Source organism: Mesoplodon mirus, assembly GCF_964341445.2.
Source record: "Mesoplodon mirus genome assembly, chromosome: 18".
Taxonomy (NCBI): Eukaryota; Metazoa; Chordata; class Mammalia; order Artiodactyla; family Ziphiidae; genus Mesoplodon; species Mesoplodon mirus.
Window position 1 is genome coordinate 51,033,332 of NC_138994.1, and position 22,863 is coordinate 51,056,194.

Here is a 22,863-nt window from a genome sequence, read left to right on the forward strand (position 1 = left end):
CTGACTCATTTGCAGGATAGATAGGCCATTGTCTACGGCGAACCCACTGTCTGTTTTTTGAGTCCCACTCCTAGAAGGAGAGTTTGCCTCATGTAGGAGTCTGGTGTGGAGATGTGGGAGCTCCATAAAGGCACTTAAGAAAAAAATAAAGTCCTAATTAGAGAGGAGACTGGAATGGCTCAGCCATGATCTAATTCCATCCATCTTTCTTGAAGGGGCAGCCAGAGCCCCTGATGTGCTTGGTCACGTGACCTTGGGCAGTAATAACGTAAAACCACCGTTTTTTTAAAAAATGTATTTTTCATTTTTGGCTGCATTGGGTCTTCCTTGCTGCACATGGGCTTTTTCTAGTTGCGGCGAGCGGGGGCTACTCTTTGTTGTGGTGTGTGGGCTTCTCTTTGCTGTGGCTTCTCTTGTTACGTACGGAGCACGGGGCTCTAGGCGCACGGGCTTCAGTAGTTGTGGCACGCAGGCTCTAGAGCACAGGCTCAGTAGCTGTGGCACACGGGCTTAGTTGCTCCACAGCACGTGGGATCTTCCCGGACCAGGGATCGAAACCGTGTCCCCTGCAGTGGCAGGCAGATTCCCAACCACTGAGCCACCAGGGAAGTCCCACAACCACCACTTATGAGCGCTGATTAGGAGCCAGGCATCCTGCTAAGCACTTTGCATACTTTGATTTGTTTAGTTCTCACCACAACCCCTTTTAAGAAGATAGCTTTAGATCCCTTTTAGGATGAGGAAGCTGACTACCTTAGGTAGCTTGCTTAGGTCACATAGCTAAGAAGTGGTAGACCAGGATTCAAACCCAGGCCTATCTCATTCTAAAACCAATGTTCTTCATACTCCTTGGCCATGCAGTATTTGTTTTGTTTTAAAAATTTTATTGCAGTACAGTTGATTTACAATGTTGTTTTAGTTTCAGGTGTACAGCAAAGTGGTTCAGTTATACACATACATATATTCATTCTCTTTCAGATTCTTTTCCCATATAGGTAATTACAGAATACTGAGTAGAGTTCCATGTGCTATACAGTAGGTCTTTGTTGGTTATCTATTTTATATATGTAATATATATGTATAATCCCAAGCTCCTAATTTATCCCTCCCCTCCCCGACATTTCCCCTTTGGTAACCGTCATGCACTATTGTTTTTTCACCAGGGAAATTAGGTGTTCCTTGACAATCTTCTATCCCCAACATTGGTCTGAGTACCTGAGACCAAAGGATGGTCTGGAGGTAGTGCCTGCTTCTTTTTTTTTTTTTTTTTTTTAATACTTATTTATTTATTTAGCTGTGCCAGGTCTTAGTTGCGGCATGTAGGATCTTCGTTTTGGCATGTGGAATTTTTTTTTTTTTTTTTTAGCTGTGGCATGCAGGATCTTTAGTTGCGGTACGTGGGATCTTTTAGTTGCGGCATGCGGATGTATTTCCCTGAGCAGGAATCGAACCCGGGCCCCCTGAATTGGGAGCACGGAGTCTTAACCACTGGACCACCAGGGAAGTTCCTTTGTGCGTGCTTCTTAGTACCAATAAAATTTTGGTCCGCATGATCTTTGCTCTTCTCTCAGTTTACCTAGACTGAACAGGAGTTACTTTTTCTTTCTGCAAGTTTGTGTGTGCCCTGCCCTCTAGTGGTTTTGACTTGCAATGCAGCAATGACCTTGAGTGTAACTAACCTTATGTCTTAACAGTTCTTTCCATCCCTTAAACAGGGATGTCCTTGCAATACTGGGCACTGGTGCCCTAAGATTTCTGGGGTACTGACACCTTCCCCAGTCTGAGCCCTAAAGCTATGGTTTTTCAAACTTTATTATGTACTTCTGATTGAGACGCTGGAATCTGAATTTTTTTTTTAATCTGAATTTCTAACAAGCACTAGATAATTCTGATGCAGGCAATATGCAGTCCACATCTTGAGATATAATGTTCTTTAACAGCTCTATTCCCAAGTGCTCCATGAATCCCAACCCAAGCACACTTGGGCTTTAGGGAATCTGGTACCAAATTAGTCACTCTCCTTCGCCAAACTTGGTATTGAGTTTCTGGGAAGTCATGGCTTGGAGGGTCAGGGAGGGAAGCTGCAGCAGCCCCAGCAGTCAGCCCATGCTGAGTGAGGTTAGCTCTTGCTGATCTGGCAAGGAGAAAAGTGAAGGAAAGTAGTGTTTAGTGCACCAACCGTGGGCCACGTACTGTGCTAGGTGTTTTCAAACATATTCCTTTCTAAAACCCTACAATAAGCCATGAGTTTATTATTCATTCAATTTTGTAGATGAGGAAATTGAGGCTCAGAGATGTTAAGTATCTTCATCAAGCTCTCAGCTGGTAAGAGTTGGAATGTGAATCCAAGTTTGTCTAACTCAGTGGTTCTCAATTGAGGGTGATTTTGGCCCCCAGGGGACATTTGGTCATGTCTGGTGACAATTTTGATTGTCGTGGGGGGGTGCTAAAGGCATCTAGTGGCCCAGGGCTACCGCTAAACAAGCAACTATGTACAGGACAGCTGCCACAAGAAATTAGCCAGCCCCAAATGTCAATAGTGCTGTGATTGAGAAACCCTGGACTCAAAGCCTGTGCTTTTGCCCTATAGGGTGGGAGGGTGGGGACATGGAAAGTTAGAACAAAATGGGAAAGGGCCTACCCCAGGGCCTTGGGTGAGAAGGAAATGGGACTTTTATGCTAAGGATAATGGAGAATGGGGGCAGCTGGTGAGATTTCTCTTTCTTCCAAGCTTGGCCAAGACCCTGCTCAGTTTCTCCCAACCTTGCCAAGTCAGTCCTGGGACTTCACACTAAGCTTGTCCTGGAGTGACCCCGACTCCCAGCTCAGGGCTGGGGCAGAATGTTTACCTGGGTCTTCTGGCACAGGACTTCCCAGCCAAAGCGCCTGGTTCCTGGGGCCCTTGTGCTCCACCTGTAGCCCCTGGGAGGCCTCACATTAACACCTTTGCAGTGGGGGGTGAAAGTGTAAAACATGGAGCCGTGGAGGTCCAGGAGGTGTCTATGAACAGTTAGAAGTGGAGTAATGGGCAAAGCCAGGAGGATTCCCTTAGCAGGAGCCTCTCTCTTGAGCAGGAAGTAGGGGGCAGCTGGCCTGGGGAGCAGGGTTCTGACCCCGAGGAGGCTTGTTTCCACAGCCATTCCTCTTCTCTAGGTTTAGTCCTCAGCTTCACTGGACCTTCCCCAGTACCCATTCCTAGAGCACCCACAGAGCCAGGCAGCCACCATTCTGGGCCTCCCCAGTACTGGCCTCCCAACTAGACCAGGGGAGGGCGGGTCTGAGCAGACAGTGCCGACAGGAAATACCTCTCGTTCCAGGCTCAGAGCCTCTGAAGAACTAACCAGCAGACTGGGGGAGGGAGAAGGGGGAGAGAAGAGGGAGGGAGGAGAAGAGGGGGCAGGGGAGGGAGAGAGTCTTGGAGTGAGAGGAAAGAGGAAAGAACACTCAAGCAGGTCCCCCATATTTGGGGTTTCATCTCCTTCCTTCCCTCACCACCCATGGTGGGGTGGGGATAAAGGGATAAAGGAGGGCAGAACTGGAGTAGGATGTGGTAACAGCTGATTCGTCCCCTGAGGTCACACTTTCCAACAATCAGCTGTTACTGGGGTGGAAGGCAGGAAGTTTCCTTAAAGGCACAATGTTCTGAACACAGGTTCGGCATTTAGGAGCTCCTAGGAGCCATAGCAATCACTTGGTGCAGCCCCTCTTTAATACGGAAGGAACTATCTCACACTCCAGGCTGTTATCTTCACCCCCGCCAATTGGGAGCTTATGGAAAAGTCGTGGATCCCTCTCCACACGTTCCTCTTTGGTGGTGGTGGAGAGATGCGAGTGATTGAGGTGGGGTGGGTCTCAGACTTGCCGCTTTAACTAAGCGGTTCTGCAGCTTTTGCCAAGTCATTGGGTTCCTTTCCGTTTTTTGTGGTTTTTTTTCCCCCCTTTGGCCCATCCTCCCGCCCCTCTATGCTCTGATTGGCCTTTGGGGAAAGAGCAGCCTCCTCATTGGTCTCCACCTTTGAAAGCTCTTCCCTAAGTAGGCCTGAGTCGGTGAAAAGCTTCTAGGGGGCGGGACAGAATGGGGGTATTGGGCAGAGGACGGGGTTGCTAGCCAGTTGCACTTTGGCCCGGCCCTGCCCCTAGTTGCTGACCACAAGCCTTCCTTCTACCCTCAGGTGAAGACTCTGCTATAAATCTTTCGTTAGGAAGCCGCTGCTTGAGAGCCTTTGTCTCTCTGTGACTGGGGCGAGACATCTTCTACCAGAAGTCTCCTCTGATTAGGAAGGCTCCAGGAGAGGTGGAGTAGATCTCTCCATTGAAAGCTGGGGCCAGCCGAGGTGGGCAGTCCTCCCTCCCCCAAAAGCCCCCAGGAGTCCTCATTCCAAAGGAAGAGTCTGGCTGCCCTGGGGGCTGATTTCCACCCTCAGTTCTCCTCACTCCTGCTACCTCTCCTCCTCCACCTTTCCTGACAGATCTATCGCCTCCTGCAAGAGTTCAGTGAATCCGTTTGGGGGCTGTCTAAAAGAACCACTCACGGCTCCAAAAAGGAGGGGCTGTAGCCCTTTAAGGACCTCGCCGGGATGGATTCAGAGATGGGTTTAAAAATGCCAACTCACAGAGCGCGCTGGATTCTGGGAACGAGGTGTCAGACCGAGAACTACATTGACCAGTACGCACTGCAAACACACACGCCTTTACTTCCTTCTGCTTTTTAGGACTCGGGTTTGACGTAGCGACTCTCTAAGCACGTTAGCCTAGGCGGAGGGCTGGGCCCCACCTTTTCACCTATTGGCCAGCTCGCGACTTGGTGGGCGTGGCCTAGCGCTACTCCAGTAGGCAAAGGGTTGGCTTCCTTGCCAGTCAGAGCTAAGACGGTCGGGGAGGCGGGACCAGGGCTAAGCGCTGGCGCCCTCGAGTGGGTGTGGTCACGCTGCCCAGCAGTGGGCGGTGATTGGCCCTGGGCGGTGCAATCGCAGCTTGTGCGTCACGACGCCGCCAGCTGATCGCAGACTGTAGCCGGTGTGTGCTGGGCGCTGGGAAGAGACAGCGCCGCCGGCCGTGGGGATCGGACGCACTGACTTGCTCCCCTACCCTCAGCACCCCCCCACCCAGCACCAGGTGGGTGTGAGATGGGGTCCCGGCCGCACAGGAGGGAACCATGCTAACGGGGTAATGGGGGAAAGTAGGGTCCTGACGGCCACACCCTGCCCTTCCGGGGGAGGGGAGAGGGGGCGGCGGAGGCTCGGTAGCTCCGGGGGAGAGGGGCCTGGACCGGCTGGAGTAGTGTGTCAGGAGGTTTAAAGAAGGAGTCCGGGACAGTAGTCGTGCGGAGGGTTTTGCGGAGTAGCTGGGAGAAAGACGAGGGGCCGGAGGGCTGGGGGCGGCTAACCTCGGCGCCCTCTGGTCGAGGATACGGGAGCCGGCCTCCCAGCTTGGGGAGGATTTGGACTGGGCGGGTAGCGGGGAGGTGCTTTGCCTCTACCGGCACTCATTGGGTTAGGGCCAGTTGAGCGCCCTGGCAGGGAAGGGGTCTCTGGGCGGGCCGGCCCCTCCTCTCGTTCCCTCCAGGGAATGTTATGTAAGGGGGGAGGGGAGAAGAGTAGGGGGCGGCGGTGCGAGGGGCGGCCTTATGCAACCCAAAGGTTAGGGTTTCACCGCGGGTTGGTGGGGGGAGAAGGCAGGAGGAGAGCCTGGAAACTCTAACCGCCCCCCCTCCCCAGCCTAACTGGCCGTCTTGGGCCGAGAGAAGGTCACCTCTGCACCTCCCCCCAGCCTGTCCGGTTGTGGGGCCCCTAGCCCAGGCCTGGCCCTGACCGCCTGGGAAGCCGGCTGGCTGGGTGGGGCGCCTGGGTTAGTCATCACTGGGCTCCCTCTCTCCCCACCTCTCGGCCAACTCTTGGCCCCTCCCCGTGGCCTCTGGCTAGGCTATTGCCCCCACCTCCCTTCGGCTGTAGTTCCAGCCTCCAACTCATTTGGCCTGTCATCCTGGCTGTCAGACTGGGCTAGGAGCTGTCAGGGTGCCAAAGGGCTGATGGAGCAGCTGGTCAGAGGGTCAGTGACCTGGGCCCACCCCGCCCTGCAGCCAAGGGCACCTGCTTGGCACAGACTCTCAGCAGCAGCTGAGTCCTATGGGCTGAACAGAGCCTGCTCAGGCAGAGAGGAGTGAGAAGGAGCTGGACTGGTCACCTGGGAGAAGGAAGATACCACAAAGTTCATGCCTCCCAAGAGGGTTTTGTAATTTGAAAACCTCCCACCCTAATCTTTCTTACCCTCGGAGTATAGAAATCTCAAGGCAGGACCGCCTTGGCTCCTTAAACTGGCATGGGCCATGCCCTCGGACTAAGTGTCAGCACAGACCCACCCTCCCCAGCTCACAACCCTCAAGCCTGCCACACCCCCAGCCCCCTCCCTGGGCCATGCTGCAGGGCCCGGCTTTTCCTGCTGATTCATGCGTTGGAACTGTGGGGGCGGGGCTTGGAACTTGGAACAAAGTTCAGACATGGAGGGGACGGCAGACAGCCTGGAATTCATACCAGATGTACCCGGAATGTGCAAGCGGAATGCCTGGCATTTAAGAGTCCTGGGGAAGCTGCCCAACCACCCTGCCCTACCTCCCTCCCCTCCAGCCTCTGGTCCCCTGTCCTCTCCTCACAGTCCCAGGAGCCTCTGCTGACCTTCTTCCAAACCCTAGACCTCCTCCCTTCCTCACTCTTCCCCAGATGTAAGCCCCCCAGAACTCTTCTTCCAGCTGAACTCCCTGGGACCAAGTCAGTTGGGCTGATCCCTGAACTCGCATTTCTGGATCTCAGGTACAACTTCTCACCTAATACCTGGGTGACTGGTGAGGTGTGTCCAGGCTCCCGAGTCCTGCCCTCTCAGTGCTGAGGAGGCTGGAGGCCCCTGTGGGTAGCTGGGGCAAGGCGGCGGGGGGCGGGGGGGCGGTGAGAGCAGATATGGGTTTCTACAGCCTTCAGTTCTGGAAAGAGGAGCAAGGAAATAGGTTTAGAGCTGCCTCTTGTCTCTCACTGAGGGGCTCAGGTCAGAGCCAAGAACCCTTCATCAGAAGGTTGACCATCTTCTGGGGCTGCACTTTGATGGCCAGGGCGACAGTGTCCCTGTGAGATGGCCCTGCTCAGATCTTTCCCATTTTTCTTTCCTTTCCCTTTAGGAACCTGTACCTCCCACATCCTCACCTGGCTGAGCCGCAGTAGTTCTTCAGTGGCAAGCTTTATGTCCTGACCCAGCTAAAGCTGCCAGTTGAAGAACTGTTGCCCTCTGCCCCTGGCTTCGAGGAGGAGGAAGAAGAGAAGAAGGAGCTGCCTTCCCCTCATCTGGAAGGTGACAGAACTGGGTCTGGGAAGGTCTGAACTGCGAGCGTGATGATACCTTTGGGAAAGGGAACCCTATTCAGCTGGAGGACCTTCACCCAGATTGAGCCAGCAGGAGAGAAAATTTCAGATTAGAGACCTTGGCTGAATTGGGGAATAGATGGCTCTGACTACACCCAAGGTTAGTCGGTCTCTGTGTGACAATGGGAAGAAGTGGAGCAAAGAAAACCCTGCCTACCCCTCTACCTAGATGTCTTTCCTGACCCTCCTTCCTTCCTCGTCCACCCTTCTTTCCTACTGGCCTTTTTCCAAGTTCAAAAGTAAGTTTCCTCTTCAGGGAAAAGGTCAGACTGAGACTCCCATCTGAGTAGTCATCCCCCTGCTCTTAATTTTTTCCCGTATTTCCTTAGTCTGGCCCAGACTCTAGATTCAGGGATGCTTACCTCTATGTGAGACCCTTAGACCTCCTGTCTCATCTCCTCCACCTGTGAGGTGGAGAATCGCACAGTTGAGCATGCGTGAGGGAATCAGAAGCCCACTTGTGTGGACTCAGAGCCTGGGCTCTCCTCCGCAGTGGGTGGGAACAAAACAGCTTTTCACATAAGCTATTGCCCTTCCCCCATCCCTGACCAGAACCCCAGGAGCTGGGGGTGGCGGATGGAGGGAGGGACTAGGGTTAGACCAATGCAAGGGGCTGCTGGGAAATCAGTCTCTGCATTGACTTCCCACCACGCAAAGGTGGCCCAGGCTTCCCCTGCCTCCCAAAGCAGGGCTGCAGCCCCTGGTGGGGTTCCAGCTGCCACCGCTCTCTTCCCCCACTGACTTTTCCAGGATAGTGTGTGAGATTTTGCTCAGACCTGTGCAGGCTGGAAATTCTCCCCTCCAGCAACCAGAAGAGGTAGGTTATGGGATGTAATCCCTTTAGGGGCATCAGGCAGAGTAAACCTGCCACCCCCAGCTCCTGATCTAATGTCACTCTCAGGCTCAGGCTCTGGTGTGGTTCAGCCTTGGCCCAGTCTCCCTGTCTGAAGGTGACCAAGTTCAGGGGTTACAGGAAGCTGTTTGTTCTGTTCGGGGGCAGAAGTTGTGCAGGGAGCTGGGTCCTATTCTCCATTTATGAGAAACAGATTTAGGGCAGAGTAGATCACTGAACCCACCCTTCTGCAGCCTGAGCTGGATGTGTGTGGGACTGCGGTAGAGGGGGCTGGGTAGACTGAGTCCACTCAGAGGCTGCCACAAGGGTCGCTCTGTCCCTGGACATTGCTTCCGTCCTTTCTTCCCCTCCTTGCTTCACTGGCCACAGCGTCTCCCTCTAGCCTTGGGTATGTGGCTCTGCCATCCTCACCCATCATGGAGCAGAAATGAGGAAGAGCAGCCCGGGAACACAGAGGCAGGCAGAAGACTAGTGAAGGACCAGGCCTGGAGAGCACAGGGCCCTGTCTGGACATCTGCAGAGGGGGGCCCATAGAGGCCAGGAGAGCCCCAGGAGGAGGGAGGACGGCCAGCCTCCATCGAGGACAAGCTTCCAGCCATCTACTTCATTCTCCGTTGCTCTCCAGTCGTTCTGCCTTCCTCAGAGATGTGGGACCATGTTAAAGCGTCCTTGGCTTCATCCTGCTGCTTCCACCTCTCCCCACCATGTAATTTAGCTGTGAAAGGACATATGCAGAAAATTCTTAAAAGAAATTCAAATGGATTTCAATGTGTGGGAAAAAATGTGTGCTTCATTAGTAATTAAAGAGAGGTAAATATAGCTGAAAGCATTTTTCCTGTAGCAAACTATAACAGAAAAAAATAAGACCCAGCTATTGGCAAAGGAGTACTAAAATAACACTCTCTACATTGCATATGGGCGTACAAATTGGTACAGCCTTACTGATGTCAGTTTGGTAATATGTATCAAACATCCTAAAAGTTCCCATGGCCTTTGACCTAGTAATTCTACATCTGGGAATTTATCCTAAGGAAATAATTAAAGATTAGTTTAAACGATGTTCATCCCAGCATTGCAGTAGAGAAAAATGAGAAGCAACTATCTGGTTGGGAATTGATTTCTGCTATAATTGAAATTTGCAAGAGGGGGTTGCTTAAGTAAATTATTGTATATCCATCCAGATGGTGGGGTGGAGTGCTGCGCAGCCATTAAAAGTCACGTAGAAGAACATTTGACTGGAAAGAAACATGCTCCTTGAACATTAAAAAGGTTATAAAAAATGGTGTATATTATGTGATCTCAATTTTGTTTTTATACATAAAACAGTTTGAAAAAGACTGACGACATACTCCAAATTGTTAATAATATTAGTTATCTTTGAATGATGGAATAAAATAGTTGTAATTTTCCTGTTTGGTTTTCTGTAGTTGCCAAATTTTCTACATTAACTGTGTATGACTTTCACATAATAAAATTTAAAAGAATCAGTATAGGGCTTCCCTGGTGGCGCAGTGGTTGAGAGTCCGTCTGCTGATGCAGGGGACACGGGTTCATTCCCCGGTCCGGGAAGATCCCACATCCCACATGCCACGGAGCGGCTGGGCCCATGAGCCATGGCCGCTGAGCCTGCACGTCCGGAGCTTGTGCTCCGCAACGGGAGAGGCCACACAGTGAGAGGCCCCGCGTACCGCTAAATAAATAAATAAGAATCAGTGTAATTTTTAAAACTTTTGGAGAGGTGAGTGTGGAAGAAATGAAGGGATGCCCCCAGCCCCATTGGTTTAATGGGGTTTTGGTGGAGGAGGAGGGTTGTGAGAACGTTTCGGGGAGCACCTATTCGTTTATGAATTTTATTCTTTGGGAGTGGCTGGAATCCACCCTCTCCTGTAGAGGGAACAGCTCTCTGAATTGGTGACAGCCATCTAAAGAGGAGTGGAGTAAGACAGAAGGAAAACAAGTAAAAACCTGTCAGTCTTCAGGAGAGGGAAATCTCCCCGCCCCCAAGGCCGAAAGGTTCTAGAATCCTAACAGTCCTGTCTCTAAAAGCAAGATGGGTCTTCGTTTTTTTCTTTGATTCTGCCCCAATCTTTTTTTTTTTTTTGCGGTACGCGGGCCTCTCACTGTTGTGGCCTCTCCCATTGCGGAGCACAGGCTCCGGACGCGGAGGCTCCGCGGCCATGGCTCACTGGCCCAGCCGCTCCGCGGCATGTGGGATCCTCCCGGACCGGGGCACGAACCCGTGTCCCCTGCCTCGGCAGGCGGACTCCCAACCACTGCGCCACCAGGGAAGCCCTGCCCCAATCTTGAGGTGACCCTGTGTGACCTCTCCTTGCCTCCTCAGATTGGAAGAGATACTCACTTTCCCCCTAACAGGTACCAAGCCCTGGGGGAGGGGTGCTTTTCAAGGCTACAGGGCTGAGTGGTTCCATTTTGCCTCCCCTTCCTAATAGTGAGGCTCCTCTGGAGGGCCCCCAAAAGAGCTTAGGGGAGGAGCCCCGGTGGGTCGCTTCTCCAAAATGGGAGCTGTTGTTCCCTATGAGAGGTACTGTGTAAGCGGGCAGGACTCCTGGAGTTACGGGGTTGCTGGGATGTGTTAAAGGTCTGGAAACCTCGAGAAGTGGTGGCTCTAAGGAAGTGATCTGCCCCCTTCCCCACAACAGAGACCGGGGTGGGGCGCGGGGCAGACTGGTGGCGAGGTGTAAGCACGTGGGGGTGGGTTGGCTCTGGCCTCTAACTTAAGGGCTGCGTGGGTGGCATGGGCCGGAGGAGCAGCAGGTGAGAGGTTAGAGACGGGAAAGTTAATGGGGCTGGGCCTCTGGGAGTGTCAGGTGAGATTAGTCATCCATTTCTGGATTTGCGAGGACTTCGGGACACATGGGGCTTGGGAAGACCCCTACCGACATCCCGGAAAGCCTCCCTGAGCTCCGTTTTCAGGGTTTGGTCCCGGGAAGCCCCCTACCAGACATCCCCCGCTGGGGCGGGACACGATCGATTGCTGTGGCTCCAGGGGCGGTGGCCCCACGGCTGCTCCAATCACCACCCAGCCGGGGGTTGGGGGCGTGGACGAGCCCTGGAAAAGTTCAGGCGGAATCCGTAGGCGGGGCGGGCGGGGGAGTCCAGGGGCGCAGCCTTGCCGGGAAGCTGGTTCGCAGTCCCCGCAGGGGGCGTTGGATGTGTCGGGACTGAGAGCTCAGGAGCCCAAGGGACGGATCCGGACCTAGCCGGCCCGCCAGGCCATGGCGCCCTCTGGGCTCCTCGTGACCGGCGCCTCCTTCGCCGCCTTCCGGGGGCTGCACTGGGGGCTGCAGCTTCTGCCCACGCCGGGATCTGCTGCCCAGGACCGTTGGAAGTGGCGGAACATCTGTGTCTCCCTGGTTCACAGCCTGCTTACGGGGGCCGGGGCGCTGCTCGGGTGCGGGGCTTAGAGGTTTGGGAGGCACCGTGGTGAGGGTGAGATAGAGGGTTGGAAGGCTGGGATTAGAAGACCCGGCGGCACCTTTAGAATCAACGTGAGGCCTCGAGAGTCTGAGACGGGTGGGGATGTAGATGGGTGGGCGGTGTGGATACGTCCACGGCGGGAGAATAAGATCTGGGTCTGCAGAGACGCTGACCATGGCTCCCCCATCTCCTCCAGGCTGTCGCTGTACCCTCAGATGGCCGCCGACCCGATTCATGGCCACCCGCCCTGGGCCCTGGTGCTGGTGGCTATATCTGTGGGTGAGTCTGCAGGGAAGGCTGGACCAGTTTGGGGTGGGGGACAACCTTCCAACGGTAGTTCCAGGTCTCCTTCCCCGGCCCGGCCTGCCATGGGGTTAAATGTTTCTGGCGGCTTTACTGAGAGAAACTCAAGAGCTGGGAAAAGGAGGGAGTGGAGATTCCTCTCCAGACTGTACACTGGCTTGGGCGAAGCCTAACACCACCCTCCCCTCCTTGCCCCCAGGTTATTTCCTGGCCGATGGAGCTGACATGCTGTGGAACCAGACATTGGGCCAGGCCTGGGAACTTCTTTGTCACCATTTGGTGGTGAGACCTGGGGAGAGGCAAGACAGGAAAGGAGGGATGCCTAGCCTGGGGTCCCCAGTCTCTCAGCAGTTTTCTGTCCTAGGACTTCCCAGAGAGTCTGAGCCCCGCTGGTGCTTGATCCTCCCAACCTTAGGCTGAATTGGTGGGGGGAGGGGATTGACTGCTGGCCACTGCTGGGAGTCTGAGCACTGTCTATGGAGATTGTATTCCCACAGGTGTGGGAAACTTTGACTATGGAGCTTTTCTGAGAAGAGGGAGCCCCAGTATAGGGCGTGGGGATAGGGTGTGAAAGCACAGGAATGCAAATGAAGGGGGGCGGGGTTCCGTGCAGATGCTGCAGCTCCAGGGCAGACAGCCTAGGCGCCAAAGCTGCTTCAATTCTATGGAAGGGTTGTTTCAAGCCCATTCAGGCCCCTACCATAAGGTTAAGCGTAAGGTTGGGTTTCGGGAAGGGGTGCCACAAAATGCTAGGGAACCCCTCTCAAGGACTGGGATATTGGAACATGATAGGTGGTAGGTCATGGGAAGTCCTCTGACCTCTGACCTTGGCTCCCCAGGTAGTGAGCTGCCTCAGCACCGCCATTCTCTCTGGCCACTATGTGGGCTTCTCTGTGGTATCTCTGCTCCTGGAGCTGAACTCCACCTGCCTGCACCTACGAAAGCTGCTGCTGCTTTCTCGCCAGGCCCCATCCCTGGCCTTCAGTGTGACCAGCTGGGCCACCCTGGCTACCCTGGCCGTCTTCCGCCTGGTTCCGCTGGGATGGATGAGTCTGTGGCTGATCCAGCAACGCCACCAGGTACCTATTGTTCTGGTCATCCTTGGTGGAACTGGACTGGTCACTGTGGGTGCTACGAGCATCACACTGGGTGTCCGCATTTTGGTCAATGATGTCCTGCGGTCTCGGCCCCGCCCACCCATCCCTGAGCACAAGGAAACCAGGGGCACCAGGACATGTTGCGATGGTGAGCCTGTCACCAGGGATGATTCTACTCTCAGCCTGAAAGACTGAAGAGAAGCCTCAGGCTCCTCCTCTGCCGGTCCTGGGGGAGGTAGAACCAGGACAAGGAGATGGTGGTCTTCAATGCACTGTCCCCCAGGGGTAAGGCCTGGACTGGGTTTTCAGTATCTCAGTTCCTCTTCCAGCTAACTCCTGCATTCCTAGGATCTGAGAAGAGATGCTAATATTCATGGGTGCTTGGGAACCTGGGCTATTGTTCGCTGAATCCCATCATCAGGTGACCCGCCCTTTCCAGCAAACTAACTCCAGAGGTATAGCCTGTGTTACCAATAAAGGGTGGCAGGAGGCATGAAGCTGGATGAAACTGCCAATGGGAACAGAGACCCTTCGCTTTAGCCCAGGAATGGATGAGGAAAGATGAAGTCCTACTAGGATCAGAGAGAGATCTAGTACCAAAGGGGTGGAATTGGAGAGAAGAGAGACCTCACCTATGACCAAATGATGGCAGAGGGAGGAGGGCACAACAGGTGAACAGGTGCTATGCGTAGCCAGTAGGGATGGACATAGCGGTTGCCAAGAGACAGAAGAAATTGGACCACAACAATTGCTGGTGATATTTCTGGTTCTCAAAGTCACACTATTCTGTTTGTACTTCACCCTAGTCCTATACTGAAGTCCAGAGCCATAGCAGGAACTCAGCCACCCATTCTGGGTGCCCAGTGTAGGGTCTTCTCAGGGCCAGGCTTTCATGGAAGAATGAGGGCAGAGGCAGCCGATGAGGTAGGCTTCCACTCGGCTGCAGAGGAATTGAGGAATATCTGACTCTTCTGGGATTCATCTGCAAGCTCCCCTTTGTCCCCTGCTGCTTCTACTGCATTTTTTTCTGTTGCACAAGACCCCTCCCTTCTTCAGGCAGAACATCCAGGTTATGGGAAGTTAAGCAGATTAAAGTTGCTATTCTACTAAACAATGGACAGAAATAGATAACCCTTAATTATCCACAGAAAAGATACATGAGCAAGAGCAAGAGGCAGGAAGATGAACGCATAAAGTGGAGCTCGAGAGAGACAAAGGGAATGAAAGCAACAGACATATACTGATTGAAGGACAGATAGAAAGAAAAAGATTTGCTTCAGAGAAGACACAGAGATGAAGAGAGATGGAGGGCAAGACAGAATCCTTGGCAGAAATAGAGAAAGTCTGTTATAGATGCGGAGAAGAACGAAAATCATAGAATTGGTTAAATGGTCATAAACAAAGAGGACAAGCAAAATGGAAATAAAGGCTGACAGGAAGGGATCCCAAAGGTGGAAGGTACAGATAGCCTAGACAGTGAAACAGGGAGAGTGAGTGACAAGGAGGAACCACCAGACTCCCGGGAGACAGAGGTAATAGTGGCTGGTAGATTAGCAGAGGGAGACGAGAGAGAGGTGGAAATAGAGATGAGGGGGATGAGTCAGGGGAGCTGAGAAGCAGAAGAACAGAAGGTGGAGGAGGCAGTCAATGGAAAGATTCATTGACAGAAAAAGCAGGCAATATGTTGAGTTGGAGACGGGCAGAAAGACAAAGGACAAACAGCTACAGTGCACAACACAGAGACAGGGGTTGACAGGAACTGAGAGGCAGAGACTGGTAGGACGATGAGAAGTAAGCATCGGGGATGTGAAATGACAGAAGAATAAGCAAAGGGACTGAAGAGAAGCACAGAAAACGGGGGTGGGGGAGGGCAGAATGGTGAAATAAACATCCAGAGGAAGGAACAAGGAAAAGGAGGGAGCACAGAGATGGAGAGAGGAAAAAGCATCGTAGAGACGGGATAAAAGAGAGAGAGGGATTGTGAGATATCCCCATCAGAGAGTCATTAAGACCAAAGCACAAAGGGGGGAAATGATGAACAGAGACTGAGGAGAAACTGCGACAGTTGGAAGTAAACGCAGGCAGAAAACAAGAGCAGAGGGCTTGAATGTAATCAGACTAAAACCAGAGATGCAAAGGTGTGGAAGTTGAGGTAGAGAAACGAAGCAGAATTCTGTCAGAGTTTGTCCTTAACGGACGTAGTATCTTCAAACCTCCATTTGCTATTTTAACCAAATGCCTTGATTAACGAAAACATTGTTTTCAGCTTTCGAAGAAAAAGAAATGTGACAAACCCATGGGAGGAATCTGTTCCCCATGTGTTCATGTCAGTATTGATTCATTCCCAGCCCTACACCTTTTCTTTTGCCACTGCCATGAATTCATGGTCCAAGTGAGTTCCCTTCTTGGGAAAACTTGGTAGTGTCTATGAAGGGTGCCCAAGAACTTGACCATTAGGGAAATATGGCTATTTCTATGCATTAACTAGTAAAACCCATACAGGAAGGGATTAGCTACCTGTGCAGGTAGGACATAAGTGGACACTTGAAGAATTTTGGATCACACACAAATTTCCATCGTGGAGACCCAGTGAAACTTCAGGAAGGCAGGACTGGGATCGTGATTATAATTCAGTGGACGTCTCATCAACTGGACCAGTTATAGATGGTGGACCAGATAGAGATGAGATGATGGGAATCAAAGAGCAATCGTCAACTGGGAGCCTGGAAAAGAGAAGCTCAAAACTGCAGAGGCTGGCAGATGCTGTGTTTGGTACAATGAGTTGGGTCACCATGGTGGTGCTGTGTCAGACCTCACCATGGCCCAGTGAAGTGGTCCTCAAGACTGATTCCATCCATGCCTACTGAGCTACTGGCTAATGAATTCTGTCTTCTGGCACAGGGGAGGGGCTTTCCTGGATGGGAAACGTTGGTATTTTATGGTCTCAGAACACTATCCTGATCAAAAATTAATAAATTGCTATACAAATAATAGCATCAGTCTTTTGTGAGTATGGTTACTTTGAGTCACTTTTCTTGGCTCCAGTCGTATCCTAGTTTATAATGCAAGATCCAGCATTTGCTGTGAGAAGATCTCTTGGCACTAACTCTTTGACCTACAAAGCCCTAAAGTGGGGACTTCCCTCATGGCACAGTGGTTAAGAATCTGCCTGCCAATGCAGGAGACAGGGGTTCGAGCCCTTGTCCGGGAAGATCACACATGCTTCAGAGCAACTAAGCCCGTGCACCACAACTACTGAGCCTGTGCTCTAGAGCCCATGAGCCACAACTACTGAGCCCACGTGTCACAGCTACTGAAGCCTGTGCACCAAGAGCCCGAGCTCTGCAACAAAGAGAAGCCACCGCAATGAGAAGCCCGCACACCACAACAAAGTGTGGCCCCTTCTCGCTGCAACTAGAGAGAAAGGCCTCACGCAGCAACGAAGACCCAATGCAGCAATAAATAAATAAATAAATAAATGTATTTTTTTTAAAAGCCCTAAGTGTTCTAAGATCCTCTACTATGAAAAGACAAATCAAATGTATTCAGTAGAATGGATTTAGAGCAAGAGAATGGATTCAGACAATTTATAGTGATTCTCAAATGCCAAGAGTTGAACCCAAAAGAAGCTTTTAGCTAAATTTATCTTGAGTTAACAAGAAAATTAGGGAATTCCCTGGCGGTCCAGTGGTTAGGACTCCGCGCTTTCAATGCCAAGGGCGAGGGCTGGATCCCTGGTCAGGGAACTAAGATTCTTGCAAGCCACGCAGTGTGGCCAGAAAAAAAAAAGAAAGTCTTTTTTCTTTTCTAAACAGAAATCTCCATAACTGAATTGTCAAAGCATTGTTGTATATCAAATCTGTGTTTGTTTGGCTGAAGATTAGGAGCCCTCACTCTACAGGAGATTACACAAGGAAAGTTGTTCTTTAAAGAACTGTTCCTTTATTGAAGTAAAGTATTTGTTTAGTATCTTTAACTTCAAGTCATAGCATCCTAGGCTGAACATGTGTTGTGCTCCTACCTCACGAGTTACCTTTGGATACCTTCTCTCATTTAATCCCACACAATAGAGACGCAGCCTATTTTTCAGATGAGGAAACCAAGGTAATTTCCTCAGGATTACCTAGCTAGTTAGTGACAGGGCCTGGACTTAAGCCCATATGTATGTTTATTTTCTATGATAGCACCTGTGTCCAACATCTGCTATTTTTACCTGCCTAGCTCCTCTATCACTCCCCCTTCAAAGGGCATGTGACTCAGGCGTAGCCAATCAGAACACCCTATCCTCTTTCCCTGCGATGAGCTCATGACTTAAGCAAAGCTATGAGTTTCAGCACCTTGCCGTCTGCTACAACTTTTGGCTGAGATGCACTGTGTGCTAACATTGCTAAGCCAGTAGGTTGATGCAAGACAGCTTCCCTGAGCATGAAGCCAAGACAGAAAAAGAGGATTCAAATATGGAGAGAGATTTCTAGCATCATTTAAATATCTGGATCAAACTCTGCCTGAAGCAAGAACTTCCCCTGGACCCTTCAGTTACACAATTCAAACAACTCCCAGATTTGGACTTCCCTGGTGCCTCAGCGGTTAAGAATCCGCCTGCCAATGCAGAGGACACGGGTTCGAGCCCTGGTCCGGGAAGATCCCACATGCCGCGGAGCAACTAAGCCCATGTGCCACAACTAAGCTCTAGCCTGCGCTCTGGAGCCCAAGAGCCACAACTACTGAAGCCTGTGCACCTAGAGCCCGTGCTCCACAACAAGAGAAGCCACCACAATGAGAAACCCATGCACCACAACGAAGAGTAGCTCCCACTCGCCGCAACTAGAGAAAAGCCCACACGCAGCAACAAAGACCCAACGCAGCCAAAAATAAATAAACAACTCCCAGATTTGCTTGAGTATGAGTTAATTTTTTTCGCTTGTAACAGTGAGTCTTTACTAATACATCACCTTCAAGATTGTCTTACCATTTCATTTTTTTAAATCTTTTTTTTTGGTGGGGGTTGTGCTGCTTGACTTGCAGTATCTTAGTTCCCTGACCAGGAATCGAACCCAGGCCCCAGCAGTGAAAGCGCCAAGTCCTAACCACTGGACCGCCACGGAATTCCCTTACAGAAAATTAAAGCCTAGAAAAGTTAAGTGACTTATCCAAGTACACCCAGCTAGTTTGTGACACAGCCAGAAGTAGAATCCAGGGATCCTTCTTATACACTATTTTGCCCCTTTCTTTATGGGAAGGCTGAGGAATGGAGAAACTTCAAGGTAGAAAGTTGACAACTGAACATCAGTCAAATCAGATAAATTGTGTCTGAGGTGGTATTTATAAGTCAGGATGCTTCTTCGGTTGGAAAGCCAGACTTCTATTCACCAAGTATCGTATCGATTTCTGCACTTTTCAGGAATGCAGTAACCGTGCAGGGCAGAGGTCCGTTTCGGCATTCCCCTGCAGACGTGAACAGTGTTAATTCAGTGTTGAGAGCACATTCGTTCCCTGCCTCTAACCAGGTGGGGGACAAAACTTCCCTGGCCACACCTTCCACAGGAAGCAGACAAGGAAGTGATTCTCAGACTGAGTGAACTCTTTCAACTGAGATAAGAATGCAGGCCACGTGGGCTGCATTTAGAAGTAGAAGAAAGGGAGTTCATTCTTGTAGTGGAAATGATGGGCCCTGCAGGGGTTCTTCCCCACCTACCACCACCCAAATCCCCCCAAAACAGGCTCTGGGGTAGTAACTGACATTCCAGGGATGGTAAATGATTCCTTTGGGTTAGACTTTGCCCCCTCGCTCTGGCTGGCCTGCCTGTGCCTTTGGAAGGATTCCTTCACCTCCTTGAACTTCACCGGTTGGCACTGCTAATCCCAGAGGCTGAGAGACTGGCACAGAGGCTCTCTCGGTCCCGGATTCCAGGTCAGGGCACTGCTAGAGGACAGAGAAGCCCAGGAACAGGGATGCCACAAATGACTGCTGCTGCACTGGCCCAGAGCAGCACCGCCAGTCAGCCCTTGTCTCCCTCTCCTCGGCAGCTTGTCCAACCATCATTTTCCTCAAGCTCCTGCCCTTCCGTCCCTAACCCTGGCTCTTCCTAGAATCCAAATATTTCCACCCTGGCAGCAAGCAAGGGTGGGGGACTGGGGGGATGGAGGAAATGGCGGGGGGAGCCTAGCCTAGGGCAGCTGCATTTCCTTGACATATATTGAATTTTAAAAATTCATGTGAACTTTGCATTCTGCTTCAAAATCTTTTCCTATCTATCTCTTTTAATATAAAATAACATTTGAAATAACTTAAAAGTATAATACTTGAATTTTTTTTTTAATTTTACAAAATGTCAAGTGAAACTGTCAGTTTTACGATCCAGGAAGATGTGACATTCTATTTTGTGGCTCTAACTATTACTGGCACACTCCACCTTATTTCTCTTTTCAACAAGTATTTATGAACATCCTACTATGTGCTCGAACACAGGAGATATAATAGTGAGTAAACAAGTCAGGGACCAGGCTACAGGGAGCCTGCAATGAGGATTTTGTTAAAGTGGAAAACTGGAAAAATTGGAGTTATCCAAAGGAGGGAAACCAGAGGTAAGGGATGTAGAAATGGGTCAGCCAATGATCCACAGACTATTGAACTGACAACCTGGAGAGGAGGGGATTGTTGCATCCTGACATCCAAGGGATGTCCAGCATATTTCCTCCCAGACCTATACCGTTTCCTGTATGCTCCTGGTCTGTGCACAGCACTGCCCTAAACTCACTGTATAAAACAGGAACTTAAGAATCATCTTCAAAAAAAAAAAAAAAAAAAAAAAAAGAATCATCCTCAAGCCATGCCACTCCACCTCCCCCACCCCCCAACAAGTCCAGTTAATCACTGAGTTCAGAATGGCTTTCACATTCATTCATTCCTTTCCATTTCTTTTATCCCACCCTGGTTGTAGTCACCATCATCTCTACCCTGGGTGGCATGATGATAGCCTCATGACTATTTTCCACTTAGCGGTCAGTCTGTGATTTTTTTTTTTTTTTTTTTTTTGCGATACGCGGGCCTCTCACTGCTGCGGCCTCTCCCATTGCAGAGCACAGGCTCCGGATGTGCAGGCCCAGTGGCCATGGCCCACAGGCCCAGCTGCTCCGCGGCATGTGGGATCCTCCCAGACCAGGTCACGAACCTGTGTCCCCTGCATTGGCAGGCGGACTCTTAACCACTGCGCCACCAGGGAAGCCCTGTGATTTTTTTATTTTTATTTTTTAATTAATTTATTTTTTTTGCGGTATGCGGGCCTCTCACTGTTGTGGCCTCTCCCGTTGTGGAGCACAGGCTCCGGATGCGCAGGCCCAGCGGCCATGGCTCACGGGCCCAGCCGCTCCGCGGCATATGGGATCCTCCCAGACCGGGGCACGAACCCGTATCCCCTGCATCGGCAGGCGGACTCTCAACCACTGCGCCACCAGGGAGGCCCCCTGTGATTTTTTAAAAAAAAAATAAATTAATTTATTTATCTTTGGCTGCGTTGGGTCTTCGTTGCTGCGCGCAGGCTTTCTCTAGTTGCAGCGAGCCGGGACTACTCTTTGTTGCGGTGTGTGGGCTTCTCATTGTGGTGGCTTGTCTTGTTGCAGAGCACCAGCTCTAGGTGCAGAGGCTTCAGTAGTTGTGGCTCGCAGGCTCAGTAGTTGTGGCTCACAGGCTCTAGAGCACAGGCTCAGTAGTTGTGGTGCACGGGCTTAGTTGCTCCACGACATGTGGGGTCTCCCCGGACCAGGGCTCAAACCCGTGTCTTCTGCACTGGCAGGTGGATTCTTAACCACTGCACCACCAGGGAAGCCCCTGTGATTGTTAAAATACAAATTGGATCATGTCATTCCCCTGCTTAACACCATCCAGTGGCTCCTCCTTTATTAGGTAGGGGCATAATTCATGATATGACCTGTAGGCTTCTTCATGGTCTCCCCTTGTCTACTCTCCAGATTCATTTCATGGTAATTTCCGTTTCACTCTTTTTTTTTGTGTGTGTGTGTGTGCTACGCCACATGGCTGGCAGGATTTTAGTTCCCCAACCAGGGTTTGAACCCTGGCCACGGCAGTGAAAGTGCTGAGTCCTAACCACAGGACTGCCAGGGAATTCCCTGTTTCACTCTTTGTGTGACTTTATTCAGTTTATAAAATATGCCATGGGGGCTTCCCTGGTGGTGCAGTGGTTAAGTATCCGCCTGCCAATGCAGGGGACACGGGTTCGAGCCCTGGTCCAGGAAGATCCCATATGCCACGGAGCAACTAAGCCTGTATGCCACAACTACTGAGCCCATGTGCCACAACTACTGAAGCCCATGCGCCTAGAACCTGTGCTCTGCACGCAAAAAGAGAAGCCACTGCAATGAGAAGCCCGCGTACCGCAACGAAGACCCAATACAGCCTAAATAAATAAATAAAATAAAATATGCCATGCTCCTTCCTTTCTCAGGACCTTGCACAGACAATGCCCAATGCCTGGTAGGCTATCCATTCTCCCCTGTTTCCATCTTCCTGGCTCCCCTCCTCCTATCCCACCCCCTTTATCTTATACATTCTCACTTCTCAGTGCTCATTTCCAACATTTCTTTTCCTAAAGACATTTCCATGACCCTCCCCCTACAATTAGGTCAAATCTTTCTGTCTTCATTGGAAGTATTTATTACGAGTTTAATTGAAGGACCAATTATGAGCACTTGAGGAGAGCCTCTGACATGAAATATGTAGAATATGAAAAATGGGAAAACACAGAGAAAGCAAAGACTATTCATGGAGAATAAAACTTCAGAAAAACTCATTATTTTCCTCAGAGAGATAAGGGAATATATCATAAGCATGAAATAATATACTACCAAAATTTTAAAAAGAATTCAGACTGAACTAAACAGAGTATATGAAATTTAAAAGTGTGATATTGGAAATGAAAAATTCATGGAAGAGTTGGAAGATAAAGTTGAGAAAATCTCCCAGAAAGAAGATATTAGGGACAAAAATGAGACAGTCATGGTACCAGTCCAAGAAACCCAACATCAAAATAATGGGAGTCCCAGAAAGAAAACTGAGGAAAAAAAAAGAAAAAAGAGAACTTCCCTGGTGGCGCAGTGGTTAAGAATCTGCCTGCCAGTGCAGGGGACATGGGTTCAAGCCCTGGTCTGAGAAGATCCCACATGCCTTGGAACAACTAAGCCCGTGCACCACAACTACTGAGCCTGCGCTCTAAAGCCCGCAAGCCACAACTACTGAGCCCACGTGCCTAGAGCCCGTGCTTCACAACAAGAGAAGCCACCACAATGAGAAGCCTGCGCACCTCAACGAAGAGTAGCCCCCGCTCACCACAACTAGAGAAAGCCAGCACACAGCAACGAAGACCCAACACAGCCAAAAATAAATGAATAAATAAATAAATTTATAAATAAATAAATAAAGTTGTTTCCTGAAGATGGAAATTCCTTCTTAAAAATAAAATAAAATAAAAATAAAAAGGAAATCATCAGTGAAATCATGAAAGAAAAAGTTCAAAACCAAAGAACACGAGTTGCCATATTGATGGATCCATGGAATTCCCAGAATAGTGAAAGAAAGTAGATTCACATCAAGCAACAACAGAATTAAATTTCAGAACATTGAGATTAATGCTTCAGAGCGGAGGGAAAAGATATGTATAAACACCGGGAATCAAAATGACATCGAACTTCTAAACATCACACCAGAAGCTAAAAGGCAATGGAGTAATTTCACCAAAAATTGGAAAGAAAA

The 22,863-nt window shown here is 50.6% G+C and overlaps 1 protein-coding gene and 1 long non-coding RNA gene across 3 annotated transcripts; both read left to right on the plus strand.

Moving 5' to 3' along the window:
* Positions 1-4,998: 4,998 nt before the first annotated feature.
* On the plus strand, positions 4,999-9,078 carry LOC309793103. Of its 2 annotated transcripts, XR_014291878.1 has the most exons (3): positions 4,999-5,166; positions 6,717-6,806; positions 7,166-9,078. It is a non-coding gene; the product is annotated as an uncharacterized lncRNA (long non-coding RNA). The 2 variants fall into 2 exon arrangements; XR_014291879.1 differs by lacking the exon at positions 6,717-6,806.
* Positions 9,079-11,381: 2,303 nt separating this feature from the next.
* On the plus strand, positions 11,382-16,084 carry TLCD2 (TLC domain containing 2). The gene is made up of 4 exons (XM_082605391.1): positions 11,382-11,671; positions 11,894-11,976; positions 12,200-12,282; positions 12,840-16,084. Exons 1-4 carry the CDS (start codon positions 11,496-11,498, stop codon positions 13,290-13,292), a joined length of 795 nt encoding a protein of 264 aa, XP_082461517.1. The 5' UTR covers positions 11,382-11,495; the 3' UTR covers positions 13,293-16,084.
* Positions 16,085-22,863: the final 6,779 nt, after the last annotated feature.